We start from the raw sequence: 16,681 nt of genomic DNA, 5'->3' as shown, positions 1-16,681 counted from the left end.
TCATTAACTTGGGTGAAGCTATCCCGAATCTGAGAGGTGTTATCGCTGTTTCTCAAATTCAGAAAACAGGGCGATCACAACTTGCGCAACCGTTTTCCCTATTCTAACTCGAGAGTCGAGTAAAACCATAATCTTCTAGTACTACACAAAGTGGAAAAGCGTCCTTCAATCCCTAACCTCTGATAGCAGAGAGCAAGTCACGAATGAAACCCGAGTATATTATTCCACGAATAGTTACAGTTCATGCGCGTCTAAAGAGTAATAAACTAGACGGCGAACAGAGAAAGATATTTAATTTTGATTACGTTGAAGCTGCCTCTCGTATAAATGACCTAGAACGAGAGCAGGTTGATAGTGGGAACGGAGCGCGATGATCTGCCGCGGGATCGCCCTAAAAGGATTAGAAAAAAAAACGAGCTGACCGAAACCCCCCAAAAGGGGCCCGGGGGGGGGGGGGGGGAGTGAAATAGAGAGGCATGACCACGCCGCATTGAGCGGGAGAAAGGATTCAAGCTCCAATCGTTGATCAATGCGGTGACCTGCCGAGCCAGTTACAGTAGATTCAAGTGTCATGGACTAGGAACAGTTGAATTTGCACCCGTAACAAAATAATTGTGTACAAATAGAGTACCCACTGGAAAAAAGACACATTGGATCTAGAGTCCACACTCTTAAAAACATAGACAAGAAAAAACAAGCGGGAAAGTTCTAATACTGTCGTATTAGAAAAGCGCTCAGATGTTAGTAATTGTATTTAGTGAAGAAAGGAAGTATAAACTCCGTCGCCTTGGCTGGGAAATGGAAATAAAAGATCAGCTGATAGCAAACAAAGGTTACCAAGGAAACCGTAAACGCGTTTTTTCGTTTCCCGAAAATGATAGCCACCGTTGAGCTCATCAGGCGCGTTTTTTTAAGGCTTCTTTTGTTTTCAACGATCAATTTCGATAAGAATTACTCTACCTACCGCTAAGGAAATTTCTTATAGACAAACGATCGTAACTACCCGCGCATTACGTTAAAAGCATAAAATACGGTTATCACAGCTTTATTTTTTTTAAAACTGGACCCCCCAAAAAGCCTACACATCGATGAGCTGGTGCGCCATTTAAACGAATTAGCACTAGTATACTAGTATTCTAGAGGCAAGTCGAAATCAAAAAGCGCTGCCGATCGGCTGACCGCTTAATACTCTTGATTTAATCAGATTTAAGCTTAAATCAAGAGCTAAGCCTCTTAATCTGAGCGGTTTTCCTTTTGATTTAAGCTTAAAGCTGATTGAATCAAGAGTCCTTTTTCTTGTCAATGTTTTCAAGAGTCTGGACTCTAGATCCAATGTGTTTTTTTTCCAGTGCACGGTCAAAAATTGAATGCTGATTTGGCATTTACAGGCGCTGTTTAAAAAATTGCGATAAGAATCAAATGCTGGTGTTACATTGAAAAAATGCTGAAAACCGAGTTTAATTAATCGATTTTCTCGTCTACTTTAGCCTCATACATTTGGTTTCGATTTAGCTTGCGCGTCTATGTAGATGTCTCACCCTTTCTTTTTCACCTTATAAGGATAATTTTGAAAAGAGAGAGAGCTAATACCATGGGTGAGAGGGCTCACATATCAATTCAAATAATTAATCCCAAAATTGGTCCGCTGATTATCTTTTTACGAACGAGGTTATAACAGCGTCTTACGCTTACGAGGCGAATAACGGTCCTTCAAACCCATTCCCGTTTAATTGAATATACTTTTTTGGATGTAATGAAATTATACAACTTCTTAAAGTGCACCTCTTGCTTTTGCTTCCACTACAACAAAAATAACATCGATTTGAGTGAAAAGTACACATTTGTGATGGATCAAACTATTTTGCAGCCTCTTTGGGTTCATCCGTTGTCCATGACATGTGCTGGACACAGAACACCTTACTACGGTTGGAGTACCCATATTGGGAGAGTAAAAATAGAGTCCTTTGGGACCAAAAGGACAGCCAACCTTCTAACATAAACAATTTCACTGTCAATCATCAGATTCCGATGACAAAAAATGTTCATAAATGAGCGTTTCTCTGCAAAAATGAGTATATTTGTGCAAATACTAAGTCAAATACGTGCTTTAAAAACACCAAGTCTTCCTTAACAATATAGTAATAATAATGGCGTTAGGAAAAAACGAACCAAGCCGTATCAGCTATTGCCAAATTTAATTGGACACATTAATTATTCACATGGAAACGGTTGTGCGGATTTCTGTGCAAATTTCAGTGAATTTTCTGCACAGTACGAAGCAAATTCCTTTAAATTTTTAAAGAAATCCGCACGAACGTTCTCCGGCAAGAAATTAAATTGCTCGTTTAAATTTGGACGTATTTCTATCAAACGGACCTAAGCGCCATAGGGTGAGGAAGGTAGAGGGGGACTTGGATTGGCGGCGGAATCGGGCGTCCGGCTTATTCCGTCCTATACTCGCAATGCTTTTCCACGGCGCTTAGGTCCGTTTGACAGAACGCGCTATCCGGGATTCTACATTCCTCAAAAGGAACTCAAATTGGCGCTTAGTTCCGTTTGATAGAAATACGTCCATTTGACAATAGGTGATGTGGCTTGGTACTCTTCTGCTAAACGCGGTCCAACCAAGGCTCACACGGCGAAATTTGTCTCAGTGCCCGGAATTTCTCCGGATCCGCGTCAGGGCGAGAGGAGGTCGGGGGAAAACCATCGCTGATGTAACCGGATGTTGGCGCATGTAAATTTTTTTCGGAGCCGCTCCAGTTCCACTGTGCGAGAGAGCCCGTTGACTCGATGACTTAGTGACTCGGTGAGTGGCAACTGCAAGCGGGCGCGGGCGAGCGTCGCGCGGCGGGGCCGCGCACAGTGGATCGAGTCAATTGGTGAGGTCGGACAAAATTTGGAAACTTTAAACGCTTATAACCCCATTTTTACAAAACTTTGAAGTTTTAAAAGTGGTTTCATTGGTTTTCTCGTGAAATTTTCTATCAGAACCACCCCTTGTTGTATAAAATATGACGATTTAAACATTAAAATGTGCAGTTTTAGTTAAAAATTTCATGTCCGACCTCTCCTATTGACTCGATCCACTGTGCGGCGGCGCGGCGCGGCGCGGGGCGGGAGTCTGGCCGATACCATGTTGCGGTGACTGCCCGCACGATTCCATACCGGCGCTCGTAAAAACTCACTAATGTGACAATTAAAACGATGTATGTGCCAAATACGATCACTCCGACCTCCGTTTCTCCGACTTTCCACTGCTCCCCGATCCATTCATTTCGTTTTCCGTTTTTCACTTTTTAATTCCGCCGATCCGCCTCTCTGATTGATTTCTTTTCACCCAAACGCCGGCCAAGCCGCGGTCCATCTCCGGATCGCCCCGTCGCCGCGCCGCTGATCCCCGGGTGAAAGAGCTTTTTTATTCCTCTCCGGGACGATAAATCGAAAGCTCCACCGTAGATCGCTCCGCTTTGACCGGCCGATCGGTTTATTCCTCCCGGGAAAAGATAAGTCGCTCGCTTCGGGATCTACGTGGGAACTTTTCCGTTCCCGGGAATGAGGTTCCCAGCTGAAGTATACTTTTCCAGGTAGCTTTTACAGAGAAACACACATATGGGCTTAGTGGGGATTCTTGAAAGTTGGCAACATTGTTTTTTTCCCATTTAAATCCATTGAAAATATCGAGTTTAGGTGAGGGAAGCTGCCTCATCAAGAATTGATTGTTTTACATGCATTTAAGTTTAAGCAAATCAGTGTTGCCAACTTCTAAGAATCGTAACTGCACGCGCACTTAAACACAGTGATTGTTCATTCTTGGAGTAAAGCCGCCGAAGACGGTTGAAGAAAATGTTCCGTAACGATTATTCCCGCCATACATTTTTCCTACAACATGCACTCTTTCTTCCTCAAACTATTTATAAAGGGCTAAGAGAAGGGAAAAGATCAATTAATAGTTAAATTTTTTATAAACTTAACCGACAATAAGTCCTAAAAAAATGAAATAAATTGTTTGCTAACTTTTCTATCCGCGCGTTAAAGTCTCTAAATGTACAGCACCTGATGCTCCCGGAAGACTTTCATTATCACACTAACTTGGCTAAATATTTGGAAAAAATCTTGCGCAAGCCGAACAGAAGTGTTGAGAGTCGAGGGGGGGGGGGGGGGTTCAAAGGGGGAATTTATCGTGTATTTGTAACAAATTTTGCAGAATTTTTCATTAATCCTTGAAAAGGTAAATTTTGTGCCCTCGATGAACGGTCTATTGACAGATCAATCAACAAAGGCAAATTCACTTAGTAACATCACAAAATGGCCGCGTTCATCAGAAACGAACCGATATTGCCAATTTTAACCGGACAATTTAATTTTTCACAAGGGAACATTTGTGCGTATTCCTTTGAAATTTTTGAGAAATTTGTTTCGCACTATGCAGAAAATTCGCCGAAATTTGCCCAAAAATCCGCACGACCGTTTTCATGTAAAAAATTAAATTTACCAATTAAATTTGGCAATATCCGATGTGACTTGGTGCTTTTCTGCTTACCGCGGCCCAAATGAAAGTGGCTTGCCATTAAAATATATGCCCCGCCTCCGATCCCGTGATACTCACTCGAGACGGACGAGAAGGACAGTGGACGTAAATAAATTGGACGTATTTCTATCAAACGGAACTAGGTGCATTTAGACATGAGCCCTGAGACTCATAAGAATATGTGCATAACAGAGCTCACGTCATAATACACATAGTTCCGTTTGGCAGAAATACGTCCAATTGAATTGCACTGATCACTCATGTCTCATGTGCCTCCGGAGGCCGATGCGACGCCACCCGCGCGATGGGCGGGCGTCGCTCCGTATGCAACCATCGGAACATGCATTATTCATCCGATTCGTCGAGAGAAAGCAAAAGCGGAACGGAAAATAAGGAGGATTTGTAACGGAACTAGATATGGTAGTGATAGCAATTCACCTCCCTCCCCCCCCCCCTCCGCCGAGATACTACTGCATATTTTCGCCCGGCAGAATCGTCCGCGTCCTGGCCTTCTCTCTGGAGCCCTGGCGCAATGCTTTATCCCGTCATCTCATATCATACAGTAAAAGTTATTCCATGTTGCCGCTTGAAAAGCGCATTTTATTCGATTATCGCGCACTGCACTTCCCATAGGAAAATTTTAGTTTTCGCTTTGGCGGGACAGTGTCTTTTCAACACTTTCAAGCTGAAAAAGCCACCGGGAAACTTAGTAAAAAGTTCCGTCACGCTTATTGGCGATATGAAATTTTTGCTGGAACATGCATCTTTTCTTAAAATATTTAGGAAGAGCTAAGAGACGGGAAATGATCAACGAAGAGTTAATTTTGTACAAAATGAACTGTCAATAAGTCTTCAAAAAATGAAATAAATTGTTTGTTCACTTTTCTATCCGTGCGTTAAAGTCTCTACGTGCACAGCGCCTGACGTTCCAGAGGAACTCTCATCATCACACTCTTTTAGCTAAATATTTCCTGGCCTTCTCTCTGGAGCTCTGCCGCAGTGCTTTATCTCGTCATCTCACATCATACAGTAAAAGTTATTCCATGTTGCCACTTGAAAAGTTCATTTTATTCGAGTATCGTGCAATGCACTTCCCATAGGAAAATTTTAGTTTTTGCTTTAGCGAGACGGTGTCTTTTAATACTTTCAAGCTAAGAAAAAGTTGGTGACGTAGCCAATGTGCGTTAAAAATCAGCGTAAAGCTGAACATATCAAAATAGAGGGAAAAAGCTCACATGAGCACAATTTTCCCTCAAAGAGATGTGCTGTTGGTGCAATACTATAGTTACGACCATTCAGGAAGGCAACTGCAGACGCGTTTCGGGTCAGATTGGACCCATCCTCAGTGCAGCGCACACTCCTGAATTTTCTGCTACCAAGCTCGGACTCAACTTTCAAGCTTATTAATTTGGAAACCTATCTGATTTCAGGGCGCTGAAAATGGAGATCTTGAACGTATGAGGAATTTGCGATTTAAGTACCGATCCCTATGTGATATTTCGCGAGAAACACTATAGTGCCACTGGTTTTCTCTGAGACAAATTCCAAAACTCACAAAAGGCCCTCAAAGTTGAGGCCGTAATGGAGGGGATATCCCACGCTATTCTGCGAGTCCACTTCTCCATGCAAAGATAGGCAACGAAATCATTAACAGGCCTGCCACTTTGTTTGGGGCTTCCAAAATTGAGAACACGGCAACTCTGCTGTTGTATTTGCTCCCTATCTTTGCATGGAGGGTTTGACTAGAAATAATAACAGGTGGACTCTCAAGATTGCGTGGGATATCCCTCCATTATGGCCTCAACTTTGGAACTTTTTTTGAGTTTTGGAGTTCGTTTCAGGGAAAACCAGTGGCACCATCGTGTTTATCACAAAATTTTACGCAAGAAAAAAGTACTTAGATCGCAAATCCCTTGCACATGTAAGAACTCCATTGCTTGGGAAACTCTGATTGAAAGGAATTCAAACCAGAGGCAATTCCAGCAAGTTGGCAACACTGTAGATACTTCATTTCAATACATTGAATATATCGATTCTAGATGAGACAGGCTGACGCACCCAAAATCGATTGTTCAACTTACATTTAAAAGTAGAAAAAACATTGTTGCTAACTTTTCAAAATCGTTGCATATGCTCCACGCGAAATCCGTCAAGTACTGCGACGAGTATGTTGATGCGAATCGTAAGCCTAGTTAGGCGATACTCACTTAAGACGAGACCAATAAATGCAACGTTGGCAATATGTCATAATTGTATCCAAGTTTACAAGTTTAAATCATATTTTCCAAGTTACACTTGGCATCGCAGCTAATAAGCTCGGTTGCCTCAAGAGATAGACGCTATCAAAATATTTAGAGTGGAAACTTTCTTATTCTCCGACCTAAGTGAGCTATTGACCGATGCAGTATCTATTGGATGTTCCAAGAAATTGCAATTTAATGCTGTATGAACACTTGCCACTTACTGCACATGTATGAGCAGCAATTATTTTCATGTAACGCGGTGGAGGAAATTGCTTTGGAGGATTGAAGGACGTGTGAGAGGTCTGAACTGATGCACTAGATTTATTGTCATTGAAGGAAATGAACTTTTCTGTCAAGCGAACATTTTACGTTCAGTCGATAAGTTACTCAAACGAAACTAAGGAAAGTCCTCTGATTGCAATTTCCGACGTTTCATCCTACTTACTGAAGTGAGAGTAAGCTTAGCATACTTTTTTACAACATTTCTATTAAAATGTTAAGATCACTTTTAAGTAAATTTGTCACGATTACCCATTCATTCAAGAGAAAAGTTACTGAGTAGTTTTGATTGAGACTCTAATCAAATGGAAACCCAAAACTAAGTAAAATGTACCTACGATGAGTGTTGCTAACCGATTATTTGGATTGCATTTTGCAAAAAGGAACCACTAGCATAGCAATGTTGCTAAGATTGTGCAATTTCTTTTGTCTTGGAAGAAAAACCCGATCATCCATTAATAGTTTCTATTTTACTCGCTAAAAACTGTAAATTTAAGACAAATATTACCATCTGAATTTCATAGTTTTTCACGATTTCCGCAATTTTATTGCAAAGGATGAAGTTGCACAATCTTTGCATCATTGCAATGCTAGTGGTTCCTTTTTGCAAAATGCAATCCATTTATGGTTATGATTGTGTAATTTTATTGTAAATAAAAGATGTTCCAAATTACCTGTAGTAAGCATACAAACACGAATACTGGAACGGCTGCTCTGCTTGTGTGGTACAGTTCTTTCTTCATTCTTGGCGGCCCAAGAAATCAAAGGGCGAAGGGGTGTGTGACCAGATCTGAAACATTAAAAACGACAAATGGTTCAGAAATTTTTCTTGCCAAAAAATAAGACAAAAGCTCAAAATTAAAAGTGGGGGAAATCGTGAACTGTTGTGGAATTCTCCTCCCTCAGAGATGGGTGCTAACACTGCTGGATCTTTCTGTATTTACAGGTTTACTTCCTTTACTCAATGGAAGTCCTGTCCTCCAACGCCTAGCCTCCAGTCTCTTTCAGAGGCCTCTGTCCTTTTTTCTTTTTATATACCCTATGTAGCATTTTCTTTATCTCCTCTTTCATTAATTGTATGAAAACGTCTTCTTTGTACTAATTAAATGCGGCAAATAAACAAACAAAAAAAAATTACAGGTATATCGGTTCCATGCCCCGCCAAATCCATAAATTTCCAAGGTTTACCAAAAAATGGCAACAACACCGTGCTGCCGTAGTATGGAAAAACGCCGTATGAACATTCGAGAGTTGCCGAATTTCTCCGGATAAGACATGTATTTTTGAGAAAAGTTACGCGTATTTTCCCGTCAAATTTTGAGATATGTTGGATCAAACTGCGAACAAAATTATCTGAAAAATTCGAAAAAAAAATATTCAAACGTTTTCCAGTAAATCTGGTTCTTGGTAACGGAAATCTGGCAACGTGTAAAGGCTCATACGGCGTTTTTCCTAAAGCACGGCAGCGTGGAAGTCTTTCACCATGATAATCTTGCCGAAAACCGAAGAGCCGAGAGACGTGAGCCAACAAACAAAAATCGGCCAAGCGACGACAAGGAGGGCGCGGCAACAACAGCGAAAATTGCGTGATGAGGAGCAGGTGGTGTACCGCGCCTTGGAATGCATGAATCACACAGCGAAAAGGACCGGCATGGTGGCTAGGAGTGAATCCGCTGCCTCGTGCCAGATCATCGTCATAAAAACTCATTTTATTACCAGTTTTGAGGCTTGAATGATCGATTATCGTTATTTTCCCATTTGAGGCCAAGGTAAAAGATCGATTATTAAGGTGTTCGTTGTGAACCCTATTTTCTGATTCTTTCCAATAGGTTTAAATGGCAGATCAATCAATGTATTGCAAAGCACGCCACGCCACTGTTTATGACCGATGTATGCAGGGCACACGTCCACATAGTGTTGCGAATATTGTGCAACTTCACCGTTATTTTACTACAGTAAAAATTCAGTTAACCTTGCATGGAATATTTAGAAAAAATTACCTCATGCATTTGGAATAGGTTTCCTAGAAGGCGAACATATATAAAAAAAAAAAAAAAAAAAAAAAAAAAAAAAAAAAAAAAAACCATTGATTAATTGGAAATGCAATTCATCGAACGCTGCGCAATCTCATAAGTAACAAATGCACTTTTACCCTTTTTTCGTATGGTCCTTTATCATACGAGTTGCAGAAAATTGGCTAAATTAGACACTCCTGGCTGTGGATTGTCCATTTATCTGTGTGAAATTGAAATTTTGAGCTTCATCGAGATTTAATGACTTGTTATGTGGGTGAAAATACTCTTCATCTTGGGTCATTTTATGAGTTGAGAATTTTATTCAGTAGTACACTTGAAAAATATTTGTTTTCAAAAATGACCCACAGATTCACGTATAAGTAAAGTATAACACAGTCCATAAAAGGATCAAGTAGCTTCCGCTAAATTCAATGGCTAGTAGGAATCAGCAAACGATGCGGTATATCTCTTACATTTCCAGCCGTTCGTTAAAGTCTCCGAGTAAATGATTATTTTAGGATGAGGAATGTTGTGAGATTGTAAGGCACAAATCTTGAAGCATAATTTCATGCACACATTTTCAGCGCATATTTGAAAAGCATATCCAGCAAGAATCACATGTGGGTTATTTTAATGCTGAGGGGTGCGCCCCCTGGCCGCCATGCGGCTCGTAATCCCCAGAAACCCGCTTTGTGGATTCCTTGAGTTAATCTGAATTAAACGGGCTCATCTAAGGACTCCTATACCAATAGTCGCAAACATAATGGAAATTGACCTGATAGATTTGTAGGACAAACTGTGACAAAAATTGAAAATTTACATTGTTTAAATGGGAGAATTTGCAATTTTATCACGTAATGTGGAGGAGCCTAGGCCTCTGAATAGATTCTGAATAGAGTGGACTCATTGAGAGATTATCAACCGTTGATAGCCGCAAAAATCATAGAAATCGACCCAGTAGAATGGCAAAACAGACTGCCTCTAAAAATGAAAAATTACGGGAGGGAGGGTCAGAGAATTTATAGTATAGGAAGACATGGATTTTCTATCTAGCCCATTTCTAAATCCGTTCAAAATAAATTTTCAGCTCTCTCTCATAGGATCTTACCGAATGATGTTGATGCTGCATTTATTCTGTTTAGCAAAAAACTATGACCATTATAAATTTGATTTGCACAATTCTGCAACACTGGAAGCTGTGAGTGGGTCAGAGGCTAGTTAGATGGCGAGAAACAATTAACACTTTAAATGCGCCTACCCAGCTATTTCACTGTTGCGAGAAATTTCACGTGCCCACTTCTCTTCCTTCCTTCCTCTCTTTCTCTCATTTATTACTTCCAGCATCCCGTGGCAAAGTGTCCATCTGCATCTATGTCCTACCTAAACATTTTAGACTATCCACTCTATCTATTCATTATTCCCGCATTAAATAGTGTCTACTTGTGCTAGACTTTTTTTAAAATTAAATAAAGAAAAAATAATAATAATCTGCATGGACTTGCTCTCAGAGAGGAAAATTGGTGGTAAATGTTTAAAATATGGACTTGAAGTAAAATTTTGTGCTAGAAGAAGGACCTTCAGATGAAACTCTGAAGTAGACTGGAGATCAAATTTACACCAAAAAAATCCTAAAGACTTTTAACCTTGCGAATTTTTTTATAAATTTTACCAGGAAGTACCTTGAAGCGCATAAAATTCCCTCAACATGTCTCATCATATGTTTATACTATGTTGAGGGTTATACTTATTGAAGAAGTTGCATTAGCTAGATTATTATTTTATTTTCCCAAGGAAAAAACTCACTCTCTAATGGCGTTTTGAATAATTAGTGCAAAAATCGTGAACTTCAAATTAATGTATACATGATTTTAAGTGGCATTCACATTCCTAGGAATAAATGTCCATTGCTTGTCCAATCCCTTATACATGCATTGCAATTTAAGATACTTAGAGGGGTTTAAGGTGTTGGTCAACTTACATTAACTTGGTGTTTTATACGATGTCCATTAGAGATATTCATGATGAGAAACGAAAAAATCAGAAATAACAGTTTTGGGAAAAGGTTTACCGTCCAGTAGCAGCCAACGAACAATACGCTAATTAGACTGGATAACAACGACAAACACTGTTGTCGTATTTCTAACCGAGGAAAAAAATGCCTATCTCCAAATCAATTTCAAATAATTAGAAGGTTTCAATCATTTTACATTTTGCTTACAGTTGACGAGACATGATAAGACAATGACAATACACACCAATGTTCGTCTTTAAAATAAAAATTTGACTGGGTTCTCAAGAAAGGTAATTTGACACTAACATCTTATGTATCTAACGAAGTGACAAGTGGCAACAAAACTACCGTTTTACACAATCTCTCAGTATTTGACTTTAACCCACTGCATGGCGCTGAGTTTCAAAGAAACAGTATGGAAATAGGTGTAAGTACCGTGGCACAGATCTTACTTCACACCTTGACTTCTTCAAACATATCGATATGCCCTGAAAACGTGTAAAGCGTTGCCTTCTCCTAGTGTTTACTTATTCTTCTTTTGAAGATATCTGTTCGGTTGAGTTAGAAGAGATAAAAATTATGAAGAGTCTGTACGTCGAAAGCAATCTATAGAAACTGATACAAATAAATTGGGGAGATTTGGGAGGAAAAAATTTGGCCGAGAAAAATGGTTAGATGGTCGGTTGCGCTGGTCACATAATCCTAATTGGATGTTTTAAACTTAGGTGTGGCCAAAATTATGGATGTGAGATCTGTTGAAACCTCAAGAATCTGCGACCGGCATTGACGGATGTACCGCTCATCAGATATCGCTCAATAGATATCGCTCATCAGAGAACACGGTGTATGAAGTCATCCATCGTAGTGATGAATACCATGGTTTCTTCAACCCGTGTTTCATTAATCTATGATGCAGACATTTGCACTTGAGTCCCTTTGACCCTTTGTACCGTCAGCTGCGCCATTTGGGATCATGGATGTCTTAAACTGTCAAGAAGATTACACAGTCAGTAACCTTTTTGTAATCTCTAGTTAACTCATTTTCGGATTCCCTCCGTACGTTTCCTCTCTCATTTTGTTTGTTCTCCGTAGTGCCTCAGTTCTCTGGTACATTCCAGTTCATAATCTTTGCAACCGGTTTAAATCAGCCTTTTTGCTCGTTTGTGATATCCATGAAGTCTAAAGAAATGGAAACAACCGAAAATGGATTCCAAATTGCGCTATGTTCGGTTTAGAGGAACTTTAATTTGCACTGGTTGGTCGAAGTTTTAAAACAAAGATGCCATCAAGATAGAGGAAACAATGGTATGCACCCTTGTACTGGATGTCGCATGTGCTGTATTTTTTTGATGCTCAATATTTCTAGTAATATTAAACGTAAGAACTTGGCGTTTACAGAGATCTTACTCTTTTATGCTGATCTGTAAGCTCAAACACGATGAGTCAGTTGTGCTATTTTCAGGATTGTGATCTATTCACTGGAAAAAACCCACATTGGATCTAGAGTCCAGACTCTTGAAAACATTGAAAAGAAAAAATACTCTTGATTCAATTGGATTTTTGCTTGAATCAAAACGAAATCCGCTTAAATTAAGAGGCTTGGTTTTTTATTTGAGCTTAAATTTGATTGAATCAAGAGTATTTTTTCTTGTCGATGTTTTTAAGAGGCTGGACTCTAGATCCAATGTGTTTTTTTCCAGTGTTGGTTTAAGCTCATACACTAGAAAAAAACACATCGGATCTAGAGTCCGGACTCTTGAAAACATTGACAAGAAAAAATACTATTGATTCAATCAGATTTAAGCTTAAATCAAAAGGAAATCCGCTAAAATTAAGAGGCTTGGTTCTTGATTTAAGCAAAAATCTGATTGAATCAAGAGTATTTTTTCTTGTCAATGTTTTCAAGAGTCTGGACTGTAGATTCAATGTGTGTTTTTGCAGTGTAGATTAGCAAAATTGACCCATTTTGTGACTAGTACCACTGACCCACTCACCAGAAAAATCCGGGAAATATCTCCACGTCCGGGTATCATCCACGACAATGCAAAAAAAGGTGGTGTGGCTGAATAAAGTACAGACGTGTAACTGTGCAGAGCCGCTAGACCGCATGCGCTAAGTGACGCGACCAACGCGACGACGACGTCAACGACGAGATTAAAATTAAAACCGCTAATGAATTGAGGCGTCCGGAGGATGAGCCGCGGCATGGCCGAGGGAGAGGTTAGGACGAGAGAAAGAACTGGTGCGTTCCGTCCCGGCACCGTAGAGGAGAGGCTTCACGGCGAACTTTCTTTCTTCCAGTTCTTCCTACCCACACATGGTAAATAGGATCCGTGCACAAACATCCTATCACCTCGACCCGAGACGCAGCCGCGAACTTTCAGAGCGCGCCACTGTTGCCGCTCGCCGGCAGCGCCCTGGATTTAGTGTCTCTTAGATCCACACTGAAAAAAAAATCTCGGTGTATTTACTAAGAAAAGGGTAAAATTACCAAGAATTCAGGGTTCTATTTGATCCCAGTTTTTTCTTGGTAAAATTACCATTTATGGAATTGGTAATTTTACCGTGAATCTCGGTAAAATTAATGAACTTTCTCGGTAATTTTACTGGACCTTGGTAAAAACGACAACATTTTTTATCGACTGTAGTAAAATTACCGAGATAAAATGGCAAAGTTACCGGGAATTGATTACCAATAAATGTGGTATTCTTACCTGAAAAAAGCAGTAAAAATACAGGTTTTTAGGTAAGCTTACCAGTCTGTCTTGGTAAAATTACCAATAATTGGTAAAAAAAGTGAGATGGTAAAGGTACCAACGGACCTTGGTAAAAACGCCGAGAATTTTTTTTCAGTGCAGAGCCCGAATTCTTCAAAAAATTGACAAAAAAAATACTCTTCATTCAATCGAATTTTTCCTGAATCCAAAAAAAAATTCGGTTGGATAAAGAGGCTTCGCCCTTGATTCAAGCAAAAATCAGATTGAATCAAGGGAATTTTTTTTTTTTTTTTTTTTTTTTTTTTTTTTTTTTTTAATTTTTTAGGAGTCTGGAATCTGGGTTTAAGAGACTTTTTTTTCGAACGCAGCTAAGAGGGATTTTGGGATACAAGCTGGGTGTTTTATTTTGAGTTCAAAAGTTGGGAACAGGTTTTTATTTCAGAAAAGAAGAAAAAAATGGAATGAGCTAGTGTTTTTTATTTTGAGGAAGGGAATTAATATATGTGAACGTTTGTCAAATTCTATGTGTTTTTTTAATCAAGAACCGCATATGGTGCATTCCAACTTTATTCACATGAGGAAAACTTTGTTATAGAACTGGTACAACAATTTCCTTTGAAACGTCAGAAATAGTTGAGGAAAAACATTGGTTACACGTAGAAAAATAATTTAAGTAGGAGGTTGATTTTAGTAGTAGAGGTTAAGAGTAGAGTATTTCAAGTAAGAGGTTGAATCTAAGAGGAGCAATTCAGTGCTAATGAAGAATACTGGATTCGGAGGTGAGGAAAATTTGCTGGAAAATTCACTTAAAAAAATTCTTATATTGGAAAATTGGCGACGTCTTAAGGTTTTTAAGGCTTTTGACATACACTGAGAAACAGTTATCAAGGCTCCGACTTCGGCGATAGAATATGAGCCACTAATATTCCATTCAACTAATGATATACGTTACAAACTGACACTGAGATCTCAATGGTTACATGTACGGAAACAACTGGAAAACTCTCTGAGGATCTTTCTTCCTCATAAACTTACTCTTCCTGAAATCGCACGGAATTAAATGCCAACAGTGTTTTTGCTCGTCAAAACTCACACCAATGCAACCTTGCGATATTGATAAGATTAAAAATTAAATACAATATTTCATTTAAAAAATTAAAAGTTGGCCGTGCATTATTTTTATAATGAAAATATCTGCGTTCAAAGAAAATGATCGTGCGGAAAACGGAAAACTATCGTGAGTAAGGTTTACAGATTTTAATCAGTACAAGACACCTAGTGATGAAGGGTGTTATCCACAAGAGTCGTTATCCACATCAGCTATTACCAAAAACTGGACAATTTAATTTTTTACGATAGAGCTTCAGTGTGGATTCCTTTGAAAATTTTAAGGAGTTTACTCCGTGCTATGCAGGAAACGCACTGAAATTTACACAAATATCCATACAACCGTTTTTATGTAAAAATCAAATTGCCCGATAAAATTTGGCAATAGCTATTGTGGCTTGCTTCCTTTCTGTTTAACGCGGTCCAACTTGCCGTAAGAAAATATGTAAATACTGTCTGAATCCTGATGCATTTTCACGGGAAAAGATCATGAAATAGCCCCTCAATTTCTTTAATTTTATTCGCACCTCGTTTTATAGTAAGTTACTGACCAGCTTTAAGCTACCGGCGAGGCGTTATCGGTGGAGAGGTCTCTTGCAAAGTTCGGCACCTCCGGCGACCACGCGATGAATATTCATCCCGCTCTGGCTTGCGCCGCAAACGTGGTGAAACTTTTTCCAGATCCAAAGAATTTAAACATGTAGGTGAACCTCTCACATGAATTTATGACAAGCAATTACAGGATGAACTGTACCAGCATTGTTGCCTTTCACAACACGCGCTGTCGAACTATATCCCTTAGGCCTGGGAGAAATCAAAACATGCTCCTCGTTTAATGACAACTATGTCTTAGAACGGGGGAGTGGAATTGTAACGCAAAGCAATATTCAGTCAATGAACACTAGAAAAAAAACACATTGGATCTAGAGTCCAGACTCTTGAAAACATTGACAAGAAAAAATACTCTTGATTCAATCAGATTTAAGTTTAAATCAAAAGGAAATCCGCTCAAATTAAGAGGCTTGGTTCTTGATTTAAGCAAAAATTCGATTGAATCAAGAGTATTTTTTCTTGTCGATGTTTTTAAGAGTCTGGACTCTAGATCCAATGTGGTTTTTTTTTCAGTGAAGGTTCAGAAACGTCTATAAAAGCACGATATCGTCATGATAAATGGAAGTAATCGATAATGGAGAGGAAAATTTGCGCGGGTTTAAGGTTAAAGGAGAGGAGGATGGTGACTCGTAATAAAATGAGAACTTTTTCGCAAAATGTCAACGGTCTTAAAACAAAAAAGATCCGTTTTTTTAAAGCATACTTTCTTCTAGTTAAAGGAGATTTCAAGATCAATTAAAATAATATCCGTCATTAAAAGGTTGAAGACTCTCTTAGAATGTTGAGATACTGATACTGGCACATTTATGAGCTACGATTGAGCCTGTATTGAGAAAACTTGTACACTATAAAATTATGCGTCCAAAAATTCAATTTGAAACTGACTTAAAAATTTACCAATCGTTTTTTATAACTCGTTTTCCAAAAGCGATTACTAGGGTACAGAGTAAGTTTTTTACTAAAACTGAAAAAAGTTTGCCAGTGGTGCCGTCTTTAACGTGCAAAGTATCCATTAAGATTTGACGATCCAGTTCCCACCTGTTTTCAAAGTCATCTGACTTGAGTCAAAGTCATAGAACGACCCAATCTCCAAATTTCGCCCCATACAGGAAACACGCCGTAACTACAATCAGTGGTGTGGCGTGCTTTGCGATATATCGATTGTT

The 16,681-nt window shown here is 39.3% G+C and overlaps 1 protein-coding gene across 2 annotated transcripts in view; it reads right to left on the bottom strand.

Annotated features, from left to right (window-relative positions):
• The window catches only part of LOC140224644 (uncharacterized), a 57,283-nt gene that overhangs the window by 28,299 nt on the left and 12,303 nt on the right, over nucleotides 1-16,681 (bottom strand). The window contains exons 1-2 of one of the 2 annotated variants that reach the window (XM_072300689.1): nucleotides 13,074-13,294; nucleotides 7,728-7,843 (exon numbers count right to left, since the gene is read on the bottom strand). In XM_072300689.1, coding sequence (XP_072156790.1) covers nucleotides 7,728-7,796 — 69 coding nt within the window. In that variant the 5' untranslated portion in view covers nucleotides 7,797-7,843; nucleotides 13,074-13,294. Of the gene's footprint in view, nucleotides 1-7,727; nucleotides 7,844-13,073; nucleotides 13,295-16,681 lie in introns of those variants that run through there. The other variant, XM_072300688.1, reaches the window with a different exon arrangement.

This window comes from Bemisia tabaci, chromosome 5 (genome assembly GCF_918797505.1).
Source record: "Bemisia tabaci chromosome 5, PGI_BMITA_v3".
Classification (NCBI taxonomy): domain Eukaryota; kingdom Metazoa; phylum Arthropoda; class Insecta; order Hemiptera; family Aleyrodidae; genus Bemisia; species Bemisia tabaci.
The sequence above is the reverse complement of the archived record's forward strand: the minus strand, read 5'-3'. Positions and strand labels throughout refer to the sequence as shown.